The 18907-nt window shown below is 50.4% G+C and overlaps 10 protein-coding genes across 10 annotated transcripts; 6 read left to right on the top strand and 4 right to left on the bottom strand.

Annotated features, from left to right (window-relative positions):
* Window positions 1-75: 75 nt before the first annotated feature.
* BO88DRAFT_406720 (tRNA splicing endonuclease subunit SEN34) lies at window positions 76-1776 on the bottom strand. The gene is made up of 2 exons (XM_025707229.1): window positions 1687-1776; window positions 76-1471 (listed from the first exon to the last, which is right to left on the bottom strand). Exon 2 carries the CDS (start codon window positions 1415-1417, stop codon window positions 467-469), a length of 951 nt encoding a protein of 316 aa, XP_025560500.1. The 5' UTR covers window positions 1418-1471; window positions 1687-1776; the 3' UTR covers window positions 76-466.
* Window positions 1777-1945: 169 nt separating this feature from the next.
* On the bottom strand, window positions 1946-3619 carry BO88DRAFT_406717 (elongator complex protein 4). The gene is made up of 3 exons (XM_025707228.1): window positions 3111-3619; window positions 2103-3035; window positions 1946-2055 (listed from the first exon to the last, which is right to left on the bottom strand). The coding sequence occupies exons 1-2, from the start codon at window positions 3580-3582 to the stop codon at window positions 2326-2328; spliced, it is 1182 nt and encodes a 393-aa protein (XP_025560498.1). The 5' UTR covers window positions 3583-3619; the 3' UTR covers window positions 1946-2055; window positions 2103-2325.
* BO88DRAFT_456110 (uncharacterized protein) lies at window positions 1998-2287 on the top strand (the record flags this gene model as incomplete). The annotated part of the gene is made up of 2 exons (XM_025710909.1): window positions 1998-2055; window positions 2112-2287. The coding sequence occupies 2 exons, from the start codon at window positions 1998-2000 to the stop codon at window positions 2285-2287; spliced, it is 234 nt and encodes a 77-aa protein (XP_025560499.1).
* Window positions 3620-3715: 96 nt separating the features above from the next.
* Window positions 3716-4589, top strand: BO88DRAFT_406716 (DNA-directed RNA polymerase core subunit RPB8). Its single transcript, XM_025707227.1, has 2 exons — window positions 3716-4202; window positions 4306-4589. Exons 1-2 carry the CDS (start codon window positions 3874-3876, stop codon window positions 4409-4411), a joined length of 435 nt encoding a protein of 144 aa, XP_025560497.1. The 5' UTR covers window positions 3716-3873; the 3' UTR covers window positions 4412-4589.
* Window positions 4471-5876, bottom strand: BO88DRAFT_113975 (thiamine pyrophosphokinase-related protein). The gene is made up of 2 exons (XM_025701292.1): window positions 5616-5876; window positions 4471-5552 (listed from the first exon to the last, which is right to left on the bottom strand). The coding sequence occupies exons 1-2, from the start codon at window positions 5654-5656 to the stop codon at window positions 4625-4627; spliced, it is 969 nt and encodes a 322-aa protein (XP_025560496.1). The 5' UTR covers window positions 5657-5876; the 3' UTR covers window positions 4471-4624.
* Window positions 5877-5899: 23 nt separating this feature from the next.
* On the top strand, window positions 5900-7048 carry BO88DRAFT_406715 (OPI10 family protein). The gene has a single exon (XM_025707226.1). The coding sequence runs from the start codon at window positions 6128-6130 to the stop codon at window positions 6791-6793; it is 666 nt and encodes a 221-aa protein (XP_025560495.1). The 5' UTR covers window positions 5900-6127; the 3' UTR covers window positions 6794-7048.
* On the bottom strand, window positions 7001-8424 carry BO88DRAFT_406714 (type 1 glutamine amidotransferase). The gene is made up of 3 exons (XM_025707225.1): window positions 7847-8424; window positions 7514-7740; window positions 7001-7419 (listed from the first exon to the last, which is right to left on the bottom strand). The coding sequence occupies exons 1-3, from the start codon at window positions 8082-8084 to the stop codon at window positions 7135-7137; spliced, it is 750 nt and encodes a 249-aa protein (XP_025560494.1). The 5' UTR covers window positions 8085-8424; the 3' UTR covers window positions 7001-7134.
* A 1182-nt stretch (window positions 8425-9606) lies between these two features.
* Window positions 9607-11998, top strand: BO88DRAFT_113897 (putative MFS multidrug transporter). Its single transcript, XM_025701291.1, has one exon. It carries the CDS (start codon window positions 9791-9793, stop codon window positions 11540-11542), a length of 1752 nt encoding a protein of 583 aa, XP_025560493.1. The 5' UTR covers window positions 9607-9790; the 3' UTR covers window positions 11543-11998.
* A 129-nt stretch (window positions 11999-12127) lies between these two features.
* BO88DRAFT_113831 (Zn(II)2Cys6 transcription factor) lies at window positions 12128-15030 on the top strand. Its single transcript, XM_025701290.1, has 5 exons — window positions 12128-12174; window positions 12238-13390; window positions 13440-14140; window positions 14188-14352; window positions 14405-15030. The coding sequence occupies exons 2-5, from the start codon at window positions 12569-12571 to the stop codon at window positions 14793-14795; spliced, it is 2079 nt and encodes a 692-aa protein (XP_025560492.1). The 5' UTR covers window positions 12128-12174; window positions 12238-12568; the 3' UTR covers window positions 14796-15030.
* A 760-nt stretch (window positions 15031-15790) lies between these two features.
* Window positions 15791-17569, top strand: BO88DRAFT_345875 (phthalate transporter; the record flags this gene model as incomplete). The annotated part of the gene is made up of 6 exons (XM_025703318.1): window positions 15791-15999; window positions 16088-16259; window positions 16331-16582; window positions 16639-17149; window positions 17200-17236; window positions 17302-17569. The coding sequence occupies 6 exons, from the start codon at window positions 15791-15793 to the stop codon at window positions 17567-17569; spliced, it is 1449 nt and encodes a 482-aa protein (XP_025560491.1).
* Between the last annotated feature and the right edge of the window lie 1338 nt (window positions 17570-18907).

Below are 18907 nucleotides of genomic sequence, written 5' to 3'. Positions count from 1 at the left end.
TGCCCTTGTGCATAAGAGGCCGAGACCTGACTTGGTAGCAACTACAAGTGTACGCGGAGATAGATTGAATTGTATAATTGAAGAATGGTTTCGTTCTGATTTCATGTTTGTTATTCAGCCATGGTATGATCTTCAAGGCTGTGAATGAAATCCTTTATGTCGGACTGCGCTGCCTGGGGTGTGCTGGAGAATCGACAGCTGTAGAGTATTCTCGTAACCTTGTCAGGTAACAGCTCTACCAGCTGTCTTGAGGATTTGCTGCAGTCATGTCCGTATGCATTTCTGCTGGACTTGAGAGAGCGCTAAAAGCAGTTTGCAGCTCTGCACAGCTCCCTCTGACAATGCGCTTCTACTCCACCGAGGAGAAAAGCAGCAATAAAATATGCTGCGCGCGCAGCTTGCAGCATGCGGAGCTCAAGTCAGAGACGATAAATAAGACCGAAGAGAACGTCGAATATGATTCACATCACATTCCACCCCATTCAATGCTGAAAGTCCTCACACTACTGGGATCCCCAGCATCCGATCCCTCGAGCTTCTTCTCAGCTCCTCCAATCATGAAACCCTTCTTCACACCAGTACCTAGTCGACCCCCAGCAACGATACTCATCAAATCCAACTCCTCATCCCATTCAGCAGACACACTCAAGAAGTGGGAATGGAACCGTAAAGGATCACCAGGATAGGCAAGATACTGACACCCGAATCGCAAGCCAGGGGACAGATAGTATCCCTCAGAGTGAAGGTGAGCGAACAATGGGTATGAGGAAGGCACATCAGGAAGCGGTAGCTTTTGCTCAGCAGACCACTCATACGGAAGAGGCGGATAAGACGTAGCAGGCGTGACTCCCATAACATTGCCAAAGGGAGCAGCAGCAGCAGTGGCGGACGAAGAACGGCGCGACGACTGCTGATCGTGTGCGAACAAGTCAACAACCGGGTCCTTAGCAGCAGCCTCATTATTAACAGGGTCAGGCTGCTCCTCCTGCTGCTGCTTTTCAGCAGACTTTTTGGCCTTGGCGGCCTTCTTTTCTTCTATTTTCTTTAAAGCCTTCTCGCGTTGCTGCTCCTTCCGGTCGTGTTGTAGTCGCATAGCATGCTGGCCTTGAGATTCTAGCTCACGGAGATACTTCTTGCGATCCTCTTCCATGAGGGCTCGCATTCCGTCCTTTTGGACTTTTACCTCGTCTACAATGCATGCTACACCTTTCTCCACGAGCAACCGGGCCTCTTCCGGCATTAGCTTCAAGGGCAAGCCCAGGAAGACATTCTGTTGTGGGATTTGAGGCAATGTGCCGCTTAAGACGCCGCAAATGTGATGCTCGCGTCTCACATACGTAACTGCATCAATTGAGAAGAGAAAGTAGCTACCCCCAATATACGAGATCGGAATAGGAAGGGTGGGTTCGATATCCATTTTTTTAGCGACTAAGGGGCACAACTCAATTTATCAAGGGATCTGCTGCTGCGACTGAATATGAACGTTAGCGTTCAGATTCCAATGAATGGTATGGATGAAATGTAAAAGCGCAAGAAAATGCTATTCATTTTCGATACGTTTCTCAATCACATATGCTCGTTTTAATGAGATTATTTTAATGAGCTTCAGGGGATTGACAGATTATAGTATTTGTATAATCATGCAAGCAAGGGACAATTGCGCAGAGGGTTAGGATCACTGCTTACCATCAATACAACTCAGCATTATATAGTATCGAATTGAAGTATGAGGCTCGTGGACTTGGCCAGCAAATCCAGATTATCGTTGAATGAGCGATGAGGATGGAAGCGAGAAAAAATATTCGGTGGGGTGGAAGCTCTTAAAGAGCTGCGCTGAAAGTACGCCTTTCCTATTCAAGCTAGTGGATCGTATGTGCTTAGTCATGTTATGTCGGAGTTGATGCTCTTCAGCGATTCCTGGAAGCTACCACTAGATAATAAGAGTCGTATAATCATCATCTAAAGCTGTTCAAGTGACTCTATTGCCACAAGACATAATGAGCTTCTTGTCCCTGCTGTTCCTGGTGTTCTTTGCACCCTTTCTGCTACTCCTAGGTACAACCGCTCGCCTATCTCCAATGACAGCTGCTGACAGCTCGAAGCATATCTAGGCTTCTCGAGATACATCGCACCTCGTCTTCGGTCTTATTTCTCAGCATCACCTGCTGGACCGGGGATTGACTCATACGGAAGACACTACCTCCGGTCAATGGTCAACACTGGGTCCGCCATGTCCGAGCAGATCGAGCTGCAGAATATGTTGGACAGTTCGGATCACGAGGAGTGATTGTGGTCTGGTTTTGGCTATTCAACCCATCGCGAAACTTAGAACTCAAGATCCGCCTTCTTTGGCATTGAGCCCGTCACCGCTGCATCCTGCCCTTCCTTGTCTCCTTCAGCTGGCGGTAAGCTGAATGGCTTGATCTCGAACCTCTTTCGGCTCAGCGTGAAAGCCCAGTCCTGTCCGATGTTCTGATCGCTACCACCGCCACGTTCGTGCAGGACCGGCAGACGATGGACTTTCAGCATGCCCTGTGGCGGTTCCTCCTGAGAAGTAGCGGCACCCGAAGTTGCGAGAGCGTCGGAGGAGTGTGGGAAGGGACACAGCTCAATGACACCGTCACTCAATAATTCCATCCATCGCACAAGCCCTGTGGCGCGGGGGAAAAGAGATAAGGGCAACGTGATCATCGCCGTCACCCGCGCACCCTGCGCACTCATCAAAGCCCTGAGTGAGTGTAGGAACGGCAGAAGGTTATCAGGCTGGCAGGAATCGGGCGGGTATATCGTGGGGTTCAGCAAGGAAGGAATGAGGATGCGATGGACAGTGTTAGGTGGACAAGAGGCAATCGCGGCTTGAAGTCGTTTATGAATCGACACAAACAATGGCTCGTTCGATGGCGCGAGGGGTATATAGTTCACGTTGGCGATGGAAGGATGTGTGAGACGTTTCGTGAGGTCAAATGCATGGCAGAATGCTGGCCGCTTGTCGACGTTTGGATCAGTGGCAGATTGGCTCTGGTCTCCTGAGGGTGCTACAGAATCGCGTCTGTTAGCACACTACCCTAAACTGGTGCAGTGACAATATGACAATATGACAAGGTGTATACCTCTTGAACCAGCAATCCCTGCTCCAAACTCGCCCAGACGCTCATATCGCCAAGCGATCTTCATGCGCTCTCCTTTCCGTTTATCTTGCTTGTCATCAACAGCATCAGCCGGACCTAATAAGCCCGGAAGACTCCTTCCCCATTGCTCAGGCATTCCCACGACATGAATCTTTTGATCTTGCACCACACCCTCTGCCGCATAGTATCTCAGCAATGCACCCGCAAAGTCCGTAGTCCCATTCTCCTCAATCAGTAGCGTCTTCCCTATGGGAAGACCTCCATGCCCAGCCAAAAGGTTATCCAGCGACGGAGTACCAGTGGAAGTAGTCGGCCGCCCATCGTCGGGAGAGGGGCGAACGCCGGGAGTCAATTCTGGCGTCGCAGGGGCGTGTTGCGGCTGTGCGTTAGCATTAACAGCACCGGTGCGATCAGCGCCTGCCGAAAGACCAATATTTCTCTTGCGAAAAGACATTGTGTAAGTTGGTAGAATGATTGGAACGCAATGAACCGAACGGGAATACTTTGAAGATTTGCTGCGGGGCAGCTCCGGGAAAGTAAAAGCGGCGCCGCGCTAAAAGTCGAGCAAAAAAGCTGTCCGCCCTCGACTTCTTCGCTTTCACCTTTCTGGCGCTACCACGACCACCACATCATCTTGTTGCCAGCGCACGTCTTGTCCCTTACCCCGATCACCGCCTTTAGCGTAAAAGCCGATATTCTACATATTCTGCGATTCAATTGAACGCTCGAAGCCACCATCGCAACCATGTCCGACCCGTTACTCTTCGAAGACACCTTCACGATCACCGCGATCAACTCCCAGAAATATGACCGTGTTTCGCGTCTGAGCTGCAACTCGACCGACACCCTTTCGCATTTCACTCTCGATGTCAACTCCGAGCTTTACCCTTGCGTTGTCAACGAGTCGCTGAATATGGCTCTGGCCTCGACGCTTTCTCTGGATGGCAAGGACGACTCCGGATCGAAGGGCTGGAGAGAGGTTGGAATGGGCGAGCAGACCTTGGCTAACGACTACGATTATGTCTGCCATGGCAAGGTTTACCGCTTCGAGGAGGGTTCCAGCCAGGGTAACATGTAAGATTATCCCATGTGTCGCGGATCGCAGTCTGCTGCGGACTACTTCGCCGTGTGACCGAGATCGTTCTTTGTACAACAGCTGACTAAAATCCGTGTCTAGGGCCGTTTTCATCTCTTTCGGTGGTCTTTTGCTTTACCTCGAAGGTCCTTACAAGAAGCTGGCACCCTTGAGGATCGACTACGTGTATCTGCTCCTGAAGAAATAGACAAAAAAGAACTTTCACGACCATCACATATAGTGTTCAGAAGGTCTGAGGCGTTGGCCCGTTCTGTCTCGGATAGTCAGAAAAGTCTTTTGCATGCTTGGGGTACTTTGATTGCAGCGCCGGCGTTTGATTGGTGATAGGGTATATCAAATAGAACATTAAATCTTGCTTCACAACACATTCCTGATTCCATACATGCGAGTCAGCTGTAGTTTATACTGGCACGTGTGATGCGGTCGGGAACTCCAAGCGCCGATGCATCCGTGCGATAATCTCAAGATAGTCCGGCTCGTTCTCCGGTGTCAAAATACCATGTCTGACGAAGAAGTCGATCAAGACGACGGCACAGTTGGGCTTGAACTCCCCATTAGCCAATGCCTGCTTCGTTTCTTCGATAGTGAAAAGCTTGAACTCTTCGACTTCGGTGTCGCACGGCTTGGGGATGATATCTGCCCCAACCTTAACATCGAAGATATACTCGACCTCCGGCTGTACCAGGTCCGTTTCGCCTCCAGCCTTTGCACTCCGGACATACGTGTACGTGACACATCCCGCCGGAGTGGCATTGGCTCTGACAACGTCCTCCGGCAGAGACGCTTCCTCCATCGCCTCACGGACAAGACATTCAAACGGGTGCTCCGTGGTGCTCATACCGCCCGCCACGGAGTTATCAAGCATACCGGGGTATGTCTGCTTGGTTCTCGAGCGCCTGGGTACCCAGATACGTAGACCATTCTCGTCCTCCACGTAAACGGTCGAGTGCACGCCGTACGAGACGACACCGAATAGCGGGGTAGCAGATCGTTCCATTTCCAGGAGGAATTCACCACCTGGTCCATAGATAGGATACATCTCATTGCGCCATCCTTTGAGAATGTCAAATGTTCCCAGCTCTACTGCCTTGTTCAACGTCTTGGCCATAATCTCGCTAAGCTGTTGAGGAGTCGCGTCGGCCGGAGCAAGGAGGGTGACGCTCCGGTTGTCGGAGTCAATTGCCCACCATTCCGAGGGCAAGTTGAACCGCTCGACTGTCGAGTTCAGAATATATCCGAGAGTAGCATCGCAGCCGGCGACCTTGAAAACATGGTAGTTCTTCAGATGTTCAAGATAGGATGCGGGGCTATCTTGGTAGTACGGAAATCTGCCATGCGGATCTGACGATTAGAATCCAAGCGATCAGTACGGAGGAAAGGGAAATAAATACCTATCGCACTCAATGACCAACTCGAGATTTGACTTGCCCATGATGCCAAAGCAATGTATCAAAAAAAGACGTATATATACAGAGCCTGCAGTCTAGTGAGTCTATCACCAACAACAACAATCACAAAAGTCAGCCGCGGGGATGCCCCCCTACCAACGGGATGTTCATCAACCAGCCTAGAGCACGGCGGGCGGGAAGGGAACCCTTATCGATAAGGGCAATAGCCAGAAGACGGGTATTTCGTCACCGAGTCTTTCTTTGAGATTCCATCATGGAACGCGCCAGGAAATTCTTCAAAAGGCTGGCCTAGCTAGCTTACTTTCTCCACCTCCCGGAGAAGCTCCAAAGAAACAACTCTTTTAAGCCATGCGTCGCAATTCCTTCCGATCAGTTCTAGTCCGGCTATAACAATACACCATTAAGATTCAACCACTCCAACCAGATCGAAGTCCGATCTACATGCTCTATACAATACAACACTCCTAATTCATCATCATCATTAATTGCCCACCATGTTCTCCGTCATCATACCAGACCACCCCTGCCTCACAGACATCGTCGCCGTCGAAACACAACCAAACGGCCAAACTACAAAATTTGCCTTCAATTTCCCCCTCCCGCCCAAACTCACCGAACTCGTCGTCTTCTTTCTCCCCGGCACCGTCCTCCCGCCCGATACCGCCGCTGCGATTTACATCCAATTCCCTGATCCGACCAACAATGCACCCCAGTTCAAGTTTATCGGAGCGCTAGCAAATGAGAGACCCTCTGCGATTCTTAAAGTCCAGGCGCCGCAAATCCCAGGACTACAAAATGGAAATGCGATGGCTGGCGGAGCACCAATGGTGACGTTGGGGATCTCGCTTGAACCTGTTCAGGCTGTTGCACCGCAGATTGCTGCGCTGGAGGCGGAACAGGCTGGTGGTGGTGCGGGGCAGTCGCTGGAGTTGGTACGACATAACCGACAGCAGAAGGAAATTACTACGAAGGTGCTGGCGCAGAGGATTATCGGCAATGCGTTTAATTTCTTGGCCAGCTTTGCGTCTGAGGATCCCAGTAATAGAGGACAGGAAACGGTTCCGTTGAAGACTTTCCGTGATTGGTGGACGAAGTTTGAGAGGAAGGTCGAGATGGATCCGACGTTTCTGGAGAGGGAGGATCCGTCGGCTTCGGGGTGATGTGGTGCTGTGCTTGTTTTATTTGGATTTGGTTTGTTGCTTGTTTGGAGGTTTTGTCGATTTTGAGCGCTTGCATTTCGGTGGTTTATTAAATTAGGTGTCTCTGATTTCATAGGTCGCTCTATACCCATCGTTTATGGTCATCTGGCTAGATGCGCTTGGGTTTGAGGTTTTAACCATTTGCATCTTTAGTGGATAAAAAGTATGATTCCTATTCTTGATCTGTCTATATGCGTCGCTTGAGGTGAAATTTATCGGGTAGCCAGGCTATTAGCTATGAAGGTGTATCAGCCATTAATCCTGGCAGAGAGTATAGTATCGCTCTATATGGTCAGGTATGCTCAAATCAAAAACTTCAGGAAGGCCATGGTAATCGCGATGCCGTCGTGTGGGAGACCTGCGCGACTCAAGGCATCTTCTGATTGTTCTTTCGAGAAGAGACCAGACGCAGTCCGCATACTGATGATCTCGGATATAATATCTTCTCTGAATTCGGGATGGCCCTGCAGAGCAATCAACTTCCCCGGGACATACATGCCCTGCACGGCACATCTCGGGGAAGCGCCCAGGGACACTACCTCGGACGGGTATCCGTATGCGATGTCTTGGTGCATTTGATGAATGCGCTGTAAACATACTTGTTAGCATAGGTCCAGGGCTCCATCGTCGTAGCTATATGAGAGCTCTGAAAAATCTCGAAAAGAAGGGTGGTAGACATACAAGCTTATCCCTCCCAAACAGCTCCTTTCCAGTCTCAGTCAAGTCCACCTCACACACTGCAATTTCCCATCCTGCAGTGTTGCGACCAACCCTGGCGCCAAGAGCACGTGCCAGGATCTGATGGCCGAAGCAGATGGCGAAAATCTTAACGCGCTTGTCTTCAAAAGCTTTCTTGGTGAAATCGACCAGCTTCAGGATCCATGGGTGGTTCTCAAAGGAATCATATTCTAGGAGACATATGAGTCACAGGGAGCGCCTTGCAGAGAGGTGCATGCTGCACGATGCGCGGAGATTATGGGAGGGTACGGGGGAAATAGGTAGAAGGTAACTTACTTGACCCGGACAAAACAACTGCATCTACATCCTCCAGGTTGGGGTACTCTTGCGCCGTCACCACGTCCCAGCCGCTAATCTCGAGGCCGGTCTCTGGGTCTAGCTTATCGGGCTGACCTAGTGCTGCAGCACTCTCACGGAGTAGGAGGGAGAATACACCGCGGTAGCCTCCATATTTGTTGTTTACTTTCTCGACTGGGGTGTCGCATTCAAGGATGGCGATACGAAGCGGGGGCATTGTGGTGGAGGGAGGGGTAATTCGGTGATTCGAAGGCGGAGGCCGGAGAGGAAAGCAGCTGCAGGAGCAAGTCGAAAAGCTAGTTAATTGCGATGCAAGCTGTTCGCAGATTATGGTTCGATCTGCTTGTTGGATATGCGCAATGACAGTGTCGGAAATGGTGGCCTGGACAGGTAAATGTGGTGTATGAATCACCGTTGGCTGCTCTTATCGAATGCGCTAGTCTGTTATCAGTCCCGCCACCTCCTTCGGCTGTGCCTCCCGCTCGGACCGATTCCATCCAAAGTCTTTATTCAAGAGGTTCTATGTCTCTCTTGAAAATCTCTCAAATACAATGCAGTGTTCTTGATAAGGAGTATACACGGTGCACCTGATAGGGTGGCCTTGACTAAAATTTTGCAAGTAGTGGCTGATCATGCATCTTGATGCGGGGAGGATGTCATAGCAAAGCGGCCACCGGATGGCTCTTGCTTTCTTGATCGGAGGTGATTGGATGGTTGAAGAGTAAATCTTGTTCAAGCATTGGGCAGAGACGAATACAAAGTATGTACTTAGTTGCACACCGCATGCAGTCGGGATTGAATCCTGCAACTAGTTGGTGCAATGTGGCAGGGTTCTTTCAGCAGCATTAACTGAACATGCAAGCTGCGTGCATACAGCACTGTGTCATCTGCTAAGGCTGATCCATTGACTTCGGCAGTACCGGCGGATTCATTCTCTTCACCTGTCTAAAAGAAATCACTCATCCTTGGCTTCGGAAACGACAGAGCTCGGCTAGTGGTCCGATCAATGTCATAAGAGAAAAGTAACCATTGGTAGAGAGATGATGGTACCTGGGCCTGACAGTTCGCACGCCATCAGCTCCGCAGATGACACAGGTGACTACTGCATCCCCATAGATAAGTGCTAAAGTAGTGGATAGTCCACTCGGTATTGATGCCTTACCGAGATGTACTCTGCCGGTATCGCTGTGAGGGCCACTATCCCCATTTAGGTTAGACTGTGCAGGGTGCATACACGGTTTGGGGTCCGATGACCGCCATTGAGCCAATCAGCAAGAGTAGACACACGTGATGCTCAGGGAGTGGGCCGAAATCGCAGCACGAGCAAGACACTCATTTGCGTGCATCAAGAAGGATCCTGTCCACATGCATCCTAAACCCATACTAAAAGATGAGGGGTTGGAGGCAGCAATGCCGCTAACTGCGCTTATCAAAACAGTTTCCAGGGTTCGTTTGGCTTCATGTCTACCATGAATCTTGAAGAACTTTGACGGGCAAGTCAATTTTTGGGCTCCTCGTGCCTGTGAACCAACCAATGCAGCCGTCCAAATCGGTGGAGAATGGGTTGGTCTTTCCGCGCAATAAGGTCGAGGAGGCAAAGGCTGACCGAGTCGAGTCATATCCATAGTTCCGTGCGGGAGGGAATCCACCGTGCCGCAGCGTGCATTCTTTAGTGCCACTCACCAGAAAATCCCTCTATAAAATTTGTCTCAGCCAGTCTCCCCGTCTGAATTACACCTCCCCTTGTAGGCTGCTCCTCTTCGTTTTCTTCTCAACTATCTTTTCTTTTCTTTGTATGAACGAAAGCTTCAGTGGAGATATTCAGTTTCATTTACTATGTTTCATGATCTTTAAGTTCTATTCCAAAGTCGTATGCTAGAGTGATTATTTGATCCAGTCTCTTTCACCGCATCTACTGCGATTATGACTTCTCCCCATGCAACAGATGGAAAGCCACCATCATCTCTCCAAGCTACTGAGTCTACACCACTGTTGCATCAATCTTCCCGTCAATCATTATATACCAGTCAAGAGGATACGACTGTAGATAAGGATGTTGATCCAAGCCTGTCCTCAACCCTTTTCGCCCCCGAAGAAGACCCGGCGTTGCTTAGTCTCTCCAGAGTCACCTCAATCCCCCAGGGGCTCGATATTGAACCTAATCTCGAACGACTCCCTTCTGCTCCCGTGAGCCAGAAACAAGTGCCCGGAGATGCTGAAGATGGAGTTGCCGGGGAGCCTACTGGCTATGCTTCACGGTTCATCAATGTCTCACCCATGAGATTCTGGCTTATCTTCTCTGGTATCATGATGGGATACGTGATCGGATTTTTTGACTCCACCCTGATGGCTTCGAGTCACCCTGTTATAACCTCATACTTCCACGCTTCGAACTCCGCATCTTGGCTATCGACCGCGTTCCTATTGACGTCTACCGCTTTCCTCCCGCTCTTTGGGCGTATTTCTGACACATTTGGAAGGAAGCCAGTCTATCTTTTCGCCATTGCCATCTTTTTCGTCACAACGGCATGGTGTGCAGCCGCCCAAAGCATGTTCAGCTTCATCGCTGCCCGAGCATTTTGCGGACTCGGCGCTGGCGGTGTCTTCTCCATGGGCATGATTCTCTCCAGCGATCTAGTGCGCCTTGAATACCGAGGCGTTTATCAGTCCTACATCAACCTCTGTCTGGGCATTGGTGGCTGCCTTGGGTTGGCATTTGGCGGGTTCCTGTGCGACCAAGTGGGATGGAGAGGTGCGTTCCTCGTGCAATTGCCCTTCATCTTTGTTTACTTCATCGTGGCAGCTTGGACAACCCCTGCCGACCTGGGCTTGAAGAGGGCGAAAACAGAGAGGAAGAGTCTCATGCAGCTCCTCAAGAGCATTGACCTTGTGGGCTCGTTCATACTTGTCGTCGGCGTGACTTCATTGATTATGGGACTGAATCTGGGTGGTAATGTGTTGAGCTGGACTCACCCCATTGTTATCACGTCCTTGATCTCATCCTTCATCTTAGCTGTTGTTTTTGTTCGCTATGAGCGGACCGTGGAGCGGGGAGTAATGCCAATCTCGTTATTGGTACAGGAGCCTCGCGCCAGCCTTATCTTTGGAAACTTCTTCGGCGCCATCTCCGTTAACACTATGGTCTTCAATGCACCCCTGTATTTTCAGGCAGTCAAGCTAGCTACTCCGACTGACTCGGGTCTCAGGCTAATTGGCTCAACTCTTGCGGTGACAATCTCCAGTGTGTCGACAGGCTTCATCATCACTTGGACTAAACGGCTTAAGCCAACCATCATCTTCGGCGACATCTTTCTACTGCTCGGTGGTTGCGCTGCCGCTTCCATGGGCGTTGGTACGCCTGATTGGCTTGCGATGGTTTGCGTTTCGCTCTCCAGTCTCGGACAAGGATGCTCTTTCCCCTCGCTAATGGTATCGGTTCTTGCCACTACTGATCAAGAGGACCAGGCCGTGGCCACGACGACCTTGGGTTTGTGGAGAAACCTCGGATCGGTGATGGGTGTCGCAACCAGCAGCTGGATCTTTCAGAACACCCTCGTGTATCAACTCGAAGAGATGGTCACCGGACCAAACAAGGAGGATGTCATCCTCCTGGTTCGCAAATCCGTCCAAGCAATCGCAAAACTCGATTCAATGCATCAGCAACAAGGTAAGTGATGGATAATGTACCCGTGGAAGTTAGAGGTACTAAACCTTGCCTAGTGATCGGAGCGTATGCTGCTAGCCCTTCGCGCTACTTTCTTCTCTGCTGCCATCTGGGGTGCTCTTATGCTCATTCTGCACCTTCGAGCCCGAGTCCCCAGACTGGGAACTAAAGCATAAGGACTTGAGCTGCTGATCTGCTACAGTACATGGTGTTGGCCGGACGAATGTAGACGGCGATAAAATAGACCTCTCTTGCAGCTGCTATCTTGAACAGCACGTTGCTGAAGACCTCATTGATTCACGACTCAATGCCCAAAAGTTATGGATAAAGGTAATGTTGGTTAAAATTGCGAGCTTTATCAAGGGATGTGAACACTTTACAGACAATCATAGAAGTAAAATTACGAATTTCTGAAAAGCACCACATCATGTAGACTATGAAATGAAATAATTAAGCGGGACCGTATCGCTTCTTTGTTCTGCCGCGGTATTGATCTGTCGCCTAGGCCATTCTGGGACTAGTCTCTCCGACCCGGAGTCACGATTCCCCGCGGATCTTTTGAGACTCCCCGGTCTCTCTCTCTATTACCAGTGTGAGTTGGTTGACGACATTTCATTGTCTCCTTCTGCTGTTATTTCCTAAGGTCTGACTGTGACTGTGAGCTATTTCACACCATTCAACCCAAGCTAACCGCATTTCCGAGCAGATCAACGACCCTTAGTCCGCTTCCAAATACCGGTGCCTATGCATTTAATTTTCGGTGTCACCTTGAAAACCTTCGAATCGTGCGCAAACCTTCGATCAGAGTTGGCCATCCCTGTCAACTACGTCACTTATCTTATCGGCCCCGAATATCTATGTGAAGTGGTGCTGCGTTAGGAAGCCGGACGGCGCTATAGATCTTGTGGTTGGCAGAATGCTCGGGAGTGACAGTTTCGGGGGCTGAATCTGGGGTTTGCTGATGATCATAACCCAAGTCTGGACGGATATACTGTGGCTCAGGCTCGACGGGTTATCCTTGATCGAAGCAGCCTGACATGGCGTCAGCTCTCAGCGACCATGTCTCTGTCCCGTCGGACCTGGATCTTTCACTGGACCTGACCGCTTCAGGGCAGATCACCGATATACTCGAGTTTGATCTCGACGAAAACAGTTTGGCTGTTACGACCGAGGCTATCACACAAGACACGAGCCCATCCGACGAGGGCGGAGTGTCAACACCAAACAGCACATCGTTGGATGCGCCACGTCCGTCAGCCGCCAAGCGAAAAAGCAAGATTGTCCTTGCGAAGCCGAGGCGAGTGCGGACAGGCTGCTTAACATGTCGGGAACGTCACCTGAAGTGCGACGAGGCTTTGCACCGATGCCAGAACTGCCGGAAGTCGGGCAGGGTGTGCAGGCGTGGAATTCGCTTAAACTTCATGGATATCCAGAAATCGACACCCCCGCACTGCGTAGTCCGTATACCAGCGACAGGTGTGACTTTTCGGGATGAGTCGCGACTTATAGCGTCTGAATATGTTGGCGGGATTGAGAGATATCCCCCCGAAGTGGCGGAACCTTCGTTGGAGAAGGGGAATGCGACAGGGCCTTGTCTGACTCCTAGTCTGAGTGCCTCGTTCGTACATGGCTTCGGGACGCCCCAGTCCGGGAGTCTGGCAGGACCGTTTAGCGGTCCACCAAATGCCCCTGCTTTTTACGACCAAAGTGCATCCTTTGCTCCGTTCAGGTCCACAAAAGATGGTCATATAAATGCCACCAACCATACTTGTCTCAACAACCCAGAGGAAGTATACCTGCTGCAGGTATTCGTTGAAGAGGTCGGGTTGTGGATGGATTCGATGGATGCGGTGAAACATGTAAGTTGTTGGTCCTTGCGATCTGTCGTCAGTATGCTTATTTTCATAGTTCACGCATATCCTGCCATTCCATGCCCTCGAAGAACCTATGCTTCTCAAAGCTCTGTTGGCGTGCGGTGCGAGGCATCTTTTCCACGTGGACGCATCATACGGAGAGGAGAAGGCTGCAGAACATCACAATGTCGCCTCACAATATCTTCTTCGCTCTTTACAAGACCCTGATCGCGACTCGGCTCTATGCGCAACTACGGCGATTCTTCTGAACATCTACGAGTTAATGTCTGGCCGACCGATTCAAGGCATGAGCCACATTGCTGGTGCGCGAGCTTTAATCAAAGAGTGTCACTGGAATGCCAAAACGCCGGGACTGGGAGGTGCTTGTTTCTGGTTGAATGTAAGCATGGAATTACTCAGCTGTTTGCATTTCAATTGGACGCTTTCCTGGGACCCGGACACGTGGGGCGTTGAACTGGATCTGAATCATGCACAGCCAAGTGTTGCAGGCAATGAAGAAGCCTGGACGCATCAGATGGTCTTTATTTGCGCCAAAATTGCCAACTTTCGATCGTTAGCCCAACCACCGGCACTGGAGGCTGCCAACGACGCGCGGATTAGCCAACGTTATCAGGAATGGTGCACTTATAATGAGTGGTGCGATCAGTGGGCTCGAGCCGTACCGCGGTCCATGATGCCTCTGGGATATATTCAATCGTGGCAGACAAACTCTAAATCCGTCTTTCCACAGATATGGTGAGCATCGGTTGATCTATTCGCACATGCTATATTAACATTCATAGGCTGATCAAGCGTTCTACGATCATCGCTCGACTACTATACCATACTGCACGCATCCTGCTTACGAAGACAAATCCTGTCGAGTCAGAGTACAGTGCCGAGATGCAGACCGTACAGCAAAGCCATGCAAGGGATATCTGCGGCATCGTGGCACACTCCAGGGATCGGTACGTTGACTGCCAGTATGCGTATAACTGAGTTAATGCTAATATGAAGCAGCGGAGTCGCAAGTCTATCGATCCGTTTTCTCGCTATTGCCGCGGAGTGCCTGGCGACTAGGGAAGCTCAACAAGAGGCCTTGGGCATCCTCGAGGACATCATAAAGCAGACGGGTTGGAAGGCAGAGCATGTGAAGCAGGAGCTTCAGGAAGCCTGGGGCTGGAGTGACTCTCACGGTCCTCCAATGCATATGTCGGAAGATATCCTGGCGTTATTCAACAGTGACCATCCTTTGACCGCGGATCATACTCCTGCCCGGCCCAAGGTGCCAGCTGGGGTGATTAATCCGCTCATGGCGACTGCGGACTTTTCGATGGAGAATCATCCATACCAGGATTACTATGTTGCGCCACATCGTTCCATTAGCCATTATCCTTTTGGGGGGTTTTAACTGTGTGGCTGTCTCTATTTCTGCTGGCGTTGTGGCTTGACTGGTTTGATTTATGGAAGGGATATGTTTAGATACCACTAGAGTTGTGAGGTTTATGTTTTGGTACTATCAGCCGTGATGCTTAGACACGGATATCATCGGTGAATCATCTACATTGGGCAGGAATATATCATTTATATCCTTAGCGGTCTCCCCCAACCTTGACAAACTTTCATCAGAGATGATTATCTTTCCTTTTCTTGAATTAGGGCTATCTGCCAACAGCCTCTTGTACGACCAAGTTGATACAACATGCAGTTTTCCTATATAAATAGCTAATAAGAAGCCCCCGCAGACTGAACTTGCAGCCCAGAGTGCTGATGAAATGCTGATGAATCGCGGAAACACTTCCGTTTAGGTACTTTGGGTCACTAGCTTGCCAAATCAGACGGTTCAATCATATCTCACATGGACATGTTGATGTCATGGCTTGGAATAGAGATAACAAACTCTAATTCCCAGATCAGTCTCCTCCCCGGTCTGCCTCGGGAGAGCCGAAAGACTCGAGAACGATATTGATAACTTTAATATACTCAGCTACGATCCAGGCTCTGGCTATAAGAGAACCAAGATCCATTCTGTCGTATTATACGAGTCCTTCGCCACACGGAACAGGGCCCAAACGATACCTTCCACTGATTCTCTTGTCCCTCGGTGCCAAGTACAAAGTGACCTGCTGTGGACTTTGCATCTACCGCACAGCTGCGGGACTCGTGACGTGTCCTATCGTTACCCACAACTCAATTCTCTCTCCTCGAGTCATATTTACCCTTGGCCTGGGATGGCGAAATCCGGGGTAATAGATCTGCGGGGTCATCATGCGGGGAAACTTTCGTCTATGCCTATCCCTTTGACAGCTATATAATGCCATCCCATTACTGCAGTCAAAGAATGCATCACAATCTTCCATCACTAGGCCTCCAAGCATGAAAGAAGAATCCCCCGTACCCGCAGCAATGGAAACGGAAAAGTCTTTAGAGGCATCTCACATTGAAGATGCCGAGAAGAACAGCATCCAACCCGGAGAATCCCTCGACTACTTCACTCCGAAGGAGAAGAAAAGACTCACGAGACGAATTGACATTCGTCTGGTAATTCCACTGGGTTGTCTATATTGCATCAGTTTGCTGGATAGAACCAACTTGGGGGCTGCCTCGGTTGCCGGGTATGGGCTTTCCAGTCTTCTTTCAACCCCGCTTCAAGGCCATGGCTTGGCCAAGAGATTAAGCTAACTCAATTTTGTGTACTGATAGGATGCAGGAAGAATTGAAGATGAATGCCAAGAATAATGGCTACAGTATTAGCTCGTTGGTCTTCTTTATTACCTATACCGTGTTTCAGCCCCCCATGACGGTAATTATTCGGAAACTTGGACCGAGGCTGTTTCTTTCTGCTATTGTTTTGATGTGGGGAATCGTGATGATTGTAAGTTCTAGAATTATGGGGTGTTATGCTGTTTAGAGGTGGTAGCGGAGGCGTTGACTGATTACAACTAGGGCTTTGGCCTCTCGCCAACATGGCCAGTGCTGGCTGGACTGCGGGTTATCCTTGGTGCCCTGGAAGCCGGTTTCTACCCAGGCTGCGTTTACCTCCTTAGTACCTGGTACCCTCGCTTCGAACTACAGAAGCGGAATGCCCTCTTCTACCTGATTGGCAGCACGGCATCCGGATTCGGCGGTATTCTCGCATATGGACTGATGCAGATGGATGGACTCGGCGGCAAGTCCGGGTGGAGATGGATCTTCATTGTACTACCCCGTACCCCACACACCCTACAGACATACACTAATGCAGACCACCACAGATCGAAGGTATCCTAACCTGCGTAATGGGCATCGGCTCCTACGCCATCCTCGTCGACTTCCCCGAACAATCTCCCAAGTCATGGCACTTCCTCAACGAATCGGAGGCCGCCTACGTGGTAGCTACCATTGAGAATGACAGATCAGACGTCTACATGGAGCCATTCACATTGAAAAGTTATCTCCGCAGTGGCGCAGATAGCAAGGTCTGGGCATACGCTGCCATGTATATGCTCACCACAGCGAACAGCTACTCGATCGCCTACTTCCTTCCCATCATTCTGGAAGATAGTATGGGGTTCTCTGTAGCAAAGGCCCAGTGTCTGGTGGCTCCGCCGTATGTGGCAGCGGCGATAGTGATGTATACCCAGGCGGTTTATGCCGATAAATGGCACCTGAGAGGGCCGATCATTGCTGCGAATGCTGCTATGGGACTGCTGGGGCTCGCGCTGTTGGGGTATCTCAAGGAGTCAGGGCCACGGTATTTTGGTGTTTTTCTAGCGACTATTGCTGGTGAGTATCCTTCACTTCATAGTATAATCGTCATGCTGATGGATGGATAGCGAACGCGAACTGCCCAGCGTTAGTCTCATGGCAGAGGTAAGCCCCTCCCCATAATTGCTACCCTCTCTACCTTATATCTCAGGGCTAATGCAGCGAACTAGTAACAACGTCCGCGGCCAATGGAAACGCGCCTTCACATCCGCCACCCTCATCGGCGGGGGCAGTATCGGAGGAATCATCGGGACAACAGTCTTCAGGGCCCAAGATGCCCCGAATTACCGACCCGGGCTGCTGACCACAATGATCGCTAACGCGCTGATTATTCTGGTAGTGGTGGGACTCAGCTTCAAGTTCTGGCGGGCGAATAAGCGGGTTGATCGTGGGGGGAAGCCGATTGAGGGTTTGGCTGGGTTTAAGTATACGTATTAGAGAGTTATTGAGCGTGAGTTGGGAAAGCGGATGCAGTTGGATGCTGTTGTTATAGGGTAGCAGTAGATGATAGTATACAATCGAGTTCATCTATTCTATCATCTCATGGCTATAGGTAGTGAACAAAGAAGCTACTAGTGCTTACAGGTAAGCAGTTCTCAGGGACATCCCTGTTCCTGATCCAGATACCATTGGTCCGTCCACCCATGCTATTAATGTTAGACTCACCCAGACTATTCTGCGGATTGTATTACTGGTACTCTCTAACTCTATTTGTTCTAATTCTGCCCATCACAAACACTGCATTGGGTTATTCCCCTGTCCGAAAAACACTTAAGATTTTCTAACAATCCATAGACTCGTACATCATCCAATGACTGCTAATGAAAAATAATCTGCAAATATCTACCACAGCATACAAGCCCAGTAACCCTCCAACCCAATCCCCATCCCTCCCTACCTCAACCCCATCTAGCAAAGTCTCTACACCAAAACCCCTCCACTCCGTCCCCCCAAACAAGGCAACCCATACAACACCATCAACCACACACACCACAAACTCCACGCGGCCGCATCCCCCTCCACCGTCCTCCCAATCAACACCCTCCCCACAACCAACCCCCCTACGCCCCCAACAACCACATACCACGTCCACCCCTCCAACCCCCAAAACCACACACAGATAACACTCCACCCGACAACAAACCCCGCAATAGACAACCTGGACCACCACTCCCCGAACGCCAGCGGAACTGTCTGTCTCCCGCGGGTTCTATCCCCCGCCACATCCTTCAGATCCTGAATCTGCATCGTCGTGAGTATCACGCCGCTGATCACGATGGTCCAGAAATATCCCTGCTCGGAGGGTCCCGCTCCCTCAATACATGCAATATTCAACGAAGCAATATTATACAACCCATAAGCAACAGCGATGATCCCATCACGGATGAGTTCATCACACCCCTTCAGGTCATTATACATCCAGGTGAGGATCAAGATGAGGCAGGCTTCTTGCCGTACGCCTAGCGTGTAGGTGATACCTAGAACGATGGGGATGGTGATGAGGAGGAGACGGCGGGTTTGGTTCGGCTGTTAGGCGGTTTGTTGGGAGGGGGCGCCAGGGTTTAGTTGAGGTGGTCTTCGTGGATGGATTCGGGGAGGCGTTGGTTGGCGAGGTCGAAGATGAAGACTAGGGCCCAGTTGAAGAGGATTATTAGGGGGTGGTGGGGGAGGTGGTCAGGGCTGGGCCGGAGAAGGCGCCCAGGAAGCCGAAGGCGGAGTTGGGGAGAATGAAGGTTGGGACGTTGCTTTCGGTGAAGTGCCAGATTAGGGTGGGGA

The sequence above is a fragment of the Aspergillus vadensis genome, assembly GCF_003184925.1.
Source record: "Aspergillus vadensis CBS 113365 unplaced genomic scaffold BO88scaffold_20, whole genome shotgun sequence".
In the NCBI taxonomy this organism is placed as follows: Eukaryota; Fungi; Ascomycota; class Eurotiomycetes; order Eurotiales; family Aspergillaceae; genus Aspergillus; species Aspergillus vadensis.
Note: the sequence above shows the minus strand (reverse complement) of the source record. Positions and strands in the feature narration are given on the sequence as shown.

Bases quoted from the DNA above. Each gene is read 5' to 3' on its own strand.
- BO88DRAFT_406720 (XM_025707229.1), bottom strand. From the start codon at position 1,417: ATGGATATCGAACCCACCCTTCCTATTCCGATCTCGTATATTGGGGGT.
- BO88DRAFT_406717 (XM_025707228.1), bottom strand. From the start codon at position 3,582: ATGTCTTTTCGCAAGAGAAATATTGGTCTTTCGGCAGGCGCTGATCGC. The intron at 3,036-3,110 runs GTATACACCTTG...GCGATTCTGTAG, and splicing joins AGGGATTGCTGGTTCAAGAG to CACCCTCAGGAGACCAGAGC.
- BO88DRAFT_406716 (XM_025707227.1), top strand. From the start codon at position 3,874: ATGTCCGACCCGTTACTCTTCGAAGACACCTTCACGATCACCGCGATC. The intron at 4,203-4,305 runs GTAAGATTATCC...ATCCGTGTCTAG, and splicing joins GGTTCCAGCCAGGGTAACAT to GGCCGTTTTCATCTCTTTCG.
- BO88DRAFT_113975 (XM_025701292.1), bottom strand. From the start codon at position 5,656: ATGGGCAAGTCAAATCTCGAGTTGGTCATTGAGTGCGATAG. The intron at 5,553-5,615 runs GTATTTATTTCC...TCCGCATGGCAG, and splicing joins TTGGTCATTGAGTGCGATAG to ATTTCCGTACTACCAAGATA.
- BO88DRAFT_406715 (XM_025707226.1), top strand. From the start codon at position 6,128: ATGTTCTCCGTCATCATACCAGACCACCCCTGCCTCACAGACATCGTC.
- BO88DRAFT_406714 (XM_025707225.1), bottom strand. From the start codon at position 8,084: ATGCCCCCGCTTCGTATCGCCATCCTTGAATGCGACACCCCAGTCGAG. The intron at 7,741-7,846 runs GTAAGTTACCTT...TATGTCTCCTAG, and splicing joins AGTTGTTTTGTCCGGGTCAA to AATATGATTCCTTTGAGAAC. The intron at 7,420-7,513 runs GTATGTCTACCA...GTATGTTTACAG, and splicing joins TGTTTGGGAGGGATAAGCTT to CGCATTCATCAAATGCACCA.
- BO88DRAFT_113897 (XM_025701291.1), top strand. From the start codon at position 9,791: ATGACTTCTCCCCATGCAACAGATGGAAAGCCACCATCATCTCTCCAA.
- BO88DRAFT_113831 (XM_025701290.1), top strand. From the start codon at position 12,569: ATGGCGTCAGCTCTCAGCGACCATGTCTCTGTCCCGTCGGACCTGGAT. The intron at 14,141-14,187 runs GTGAGCATCGGT...TAACATTCATAG, and splicing joins TCCGTCTTTCCACAGATATG to GCTGATCAAGCGTTCTACGA. The intron at 14,353-14,404 runs GTACGTTGACTG...AATATGAAGCAG, and splicing joins GTGGCACACTCCAGGGATCG to CGGAGTCGCAAGTCTATCGA.